Genomic DNA, 2,311 nt, shown 5'->3' with positions numbered 1-2,311 from the left:
TAAAACATTGCAATATTTTAAATGGAAAACTGCGTTTGAGCAGGGATTCTTACTCTTAATTATTAATTATTATTAATAATTATTTTTACAGTCTATGGTTAAAACCCACAAAAACACTATTTTCAGCAGTTTCTCTGAACTTTCCTGTGGTGTCTGAAGGGGTGTGTATTCAAATCCTGCGGTGACGTCAGCAGCTGGTTCCCCATAAACGCCCCCCCTACTCTCAGCGGTTCTGCAGTCTGATGGAGCTCCGGCTGCAGCCGCTCCCCGCTCTGCGTCTGCGTCACCGCCGCACATGAGGACTGAATCCCTGCGGCGCAGATGACCAATCCCACGCAGCTGCAGTGATTTCCGTTTTAGGAAAAGCGGATTTTAACTTTAGAAGAAGTTTGGGCTTCAGTTGTTGCTCCTGCGTGAGGGGAAATGATCCTGGAGGAAGTGGAACTGGAAAGAAACTCTCCGTGGAGATCATTCTTCATGCAGCTGACGCGATGGGGAACCATGGAGACGCCTTGGAACAGTTTTGTAGGATCAAATGTTTGATGAAATGATCTCGTCCTCCTCATTGATGGAGCGCGCGCCCCTTCTGGCATGGGTCGTGCTTATCCTGATCCTCGGGGTCTGCTTCGGGTCCCCGAACCCCAACCACCGTCTGGTTTGTTGGAAAGCCATCTTCAAGTGTCACGCGGAGCCGGAGTGCCATTACGCGTACGACCAGTACCTTTACGCGTGCGCGTCCGTGCTCAGCGGTGAGCGGAGGAAGTGTCCCAGCCACTGCATCTCCTCCCTGATCCAACTCAATCTGACCCGGAGCGGCCCGGCTCTGGAGGACTGCGACTGCGCCGCGGACCCGCGCTGCAGGAGCACCAAGCAGGCCATCGAGCCGTGCGTGCCGCGGACCAGCACCATGGGCTGCACGGAGGCCCGGCTGCAGTGCGGGCTGGACCCGGCCTGCAGCTCTGCCATGAAGGATTACCTGTTCCACTGCCGGAAGCTGTTCGGGGGGCAGATGTGCACGGAGAGCTGCCGCAGGACCATAGCGGACATGCACTCCATCCCCAAAGCGCAACAGCTGGACACGTGCGTGTGCGACGGCGCAGAGAGGAACATCTGCGAGTACATCAAAGTGAGCATGAGGACTTTATGCTTCGGAGAGGGCAGCGGGTTTGCCGACTCTGAGGAGGATGCAGAGGACGTTTATTTCGACCCGGGGGATTATCCAAATGTGGAAAACGCGTGCGCTTCTGCGCCTTTTCTGACGCTCTTTCACACCCTGACAATCATTGTTGCTTCCAAAGGCATCTAAAAGTTTTTCCTCACATTGCTTGACTCTAAATGTTTTCTAAAGTTATTCTTTGAGGAGAGTTTTTCTGTCTTTTTACACCTAAAAGTGCCTATAAGCTCTTTAGTCCAATGAAAAGAACCAAAGTTGACGACCCCTGCAGATCTGTGAAAAAAGCTCTTAAAAGTGTGACACTTGTTCTTTGATGAATGTCAGAAGGAATAAAATGTTGGTTCCTTCCTCTTTAAGTGATTATTTTGTCTTTTGTTGTGCAAAATGTCACAAAAATGTTTGTTTGTGAATTAATCTAAAACTTAGACTGACATTTTAGTACACATGAATATTATATAAACATATTTTAAAGGGATTTTCACTTTATTCTGTTATATATGCTGTATTTAGTATAGAGGTAATAATTCATTTAAACAATGGTCAATTCATGGTCAATTTTGGTTTATTTTGAACAATTCTTCAGCCAAAAATGCAAAAAGTGTGACTCAGAAATTGGATCAATTAACAAAAGCTCTGCAATTTGTTACATGTAGAAATATTAGTTTTTATCAAATGACATAGTAAGTTGAGTAAACCGTTAACTCAGAAATTTTATTATAGGCAAAACTAATCATTTAAAATGTAACAAATTACAAAACTTTTGTTAATTGATCCAATTTTTCACTTTTTTCAGTGAGTTTATGTGAAGTTTTCCAGATTTCTTGTATTTGTTGAAAGACGTTTATACTAAAATAAACCTATAAATCCAAATGGTAAATTCCAATATCGATTTATTTTATTTTGAAACATTTTATATTGATAAAGGTCGATTTGATATCCTCTTGCTTCAGACAGATTGATCTTTTTGGATGACATAAATCAATTAATCGTTCCAGTGTTTCTTTCTTCTCTATTTGATTTAATATATAAAAGATTCCCAAAGTAAAATCTAGCAGTTTTAACTTTCCTTTATGGAGTTCTCTGTCGTTAAATGTTGTCACGGTGCAGATTTCTACGGCGCCTCTTGAAACCATTGAT

The 2,311-nt window shown here is 43.6% G+C and overlaps 1 protein-coding gene across 1 annotated transcript; it reads left to right on the top strand.

Moving 5' to 3' along the window:
* The first annotated feature begins 229 nt into the window (after positions 1 to 229).
* LOC112163289 (growth arrest-specific protein 1) lies at positions 230 to 1,530 on the top strand. Its single transcript, XM_024299607.2, has one exon. It carries the CDS (start codon positions 536 to 538, stop codon positions 1,304 to 1,306), a length of 771 nt encoding a protein of 256 aa, XP_024155375.1. The 5' UTR covers positions 230 to 535; the 3' UTR covers positions 1,307 to 1,530.
* The last annotated feature ends 781 nt before the right edge of the window (positions 1,531 to 2,311 follow it).

The sequence above is a fragment of the Oryzias melastigma genome, linkage group LG12 (genome assembly GCF_002922805.2).
Source record: "Oryzias melastigma strain HK-1 linkage group LG12, ASM292280v2, whole genome shotgun sequence".
NCBI classification, from domain to species: Eukaryota; Metazoa; Chordata; class Actinopteri; order Beloniformes; family Adrianichthyidae; genus Oryzias; species Oryzias melastigma.
The sequence above is the reverse complement of the archived record's forward strand: the minus strand, read 5'-3'. Positions and strand labels throughout refer to the sequence as shown.

Bases quoted from the DNA above. Each gene is read 5' to 3' on its own strand.
- LOC112163289 (XM_024299607.2), top strand. From the start codon at position 536: ATGTTTGATGAAATGATCTCGTCCTCCTCATTGATGGAGCGCGCGCCC.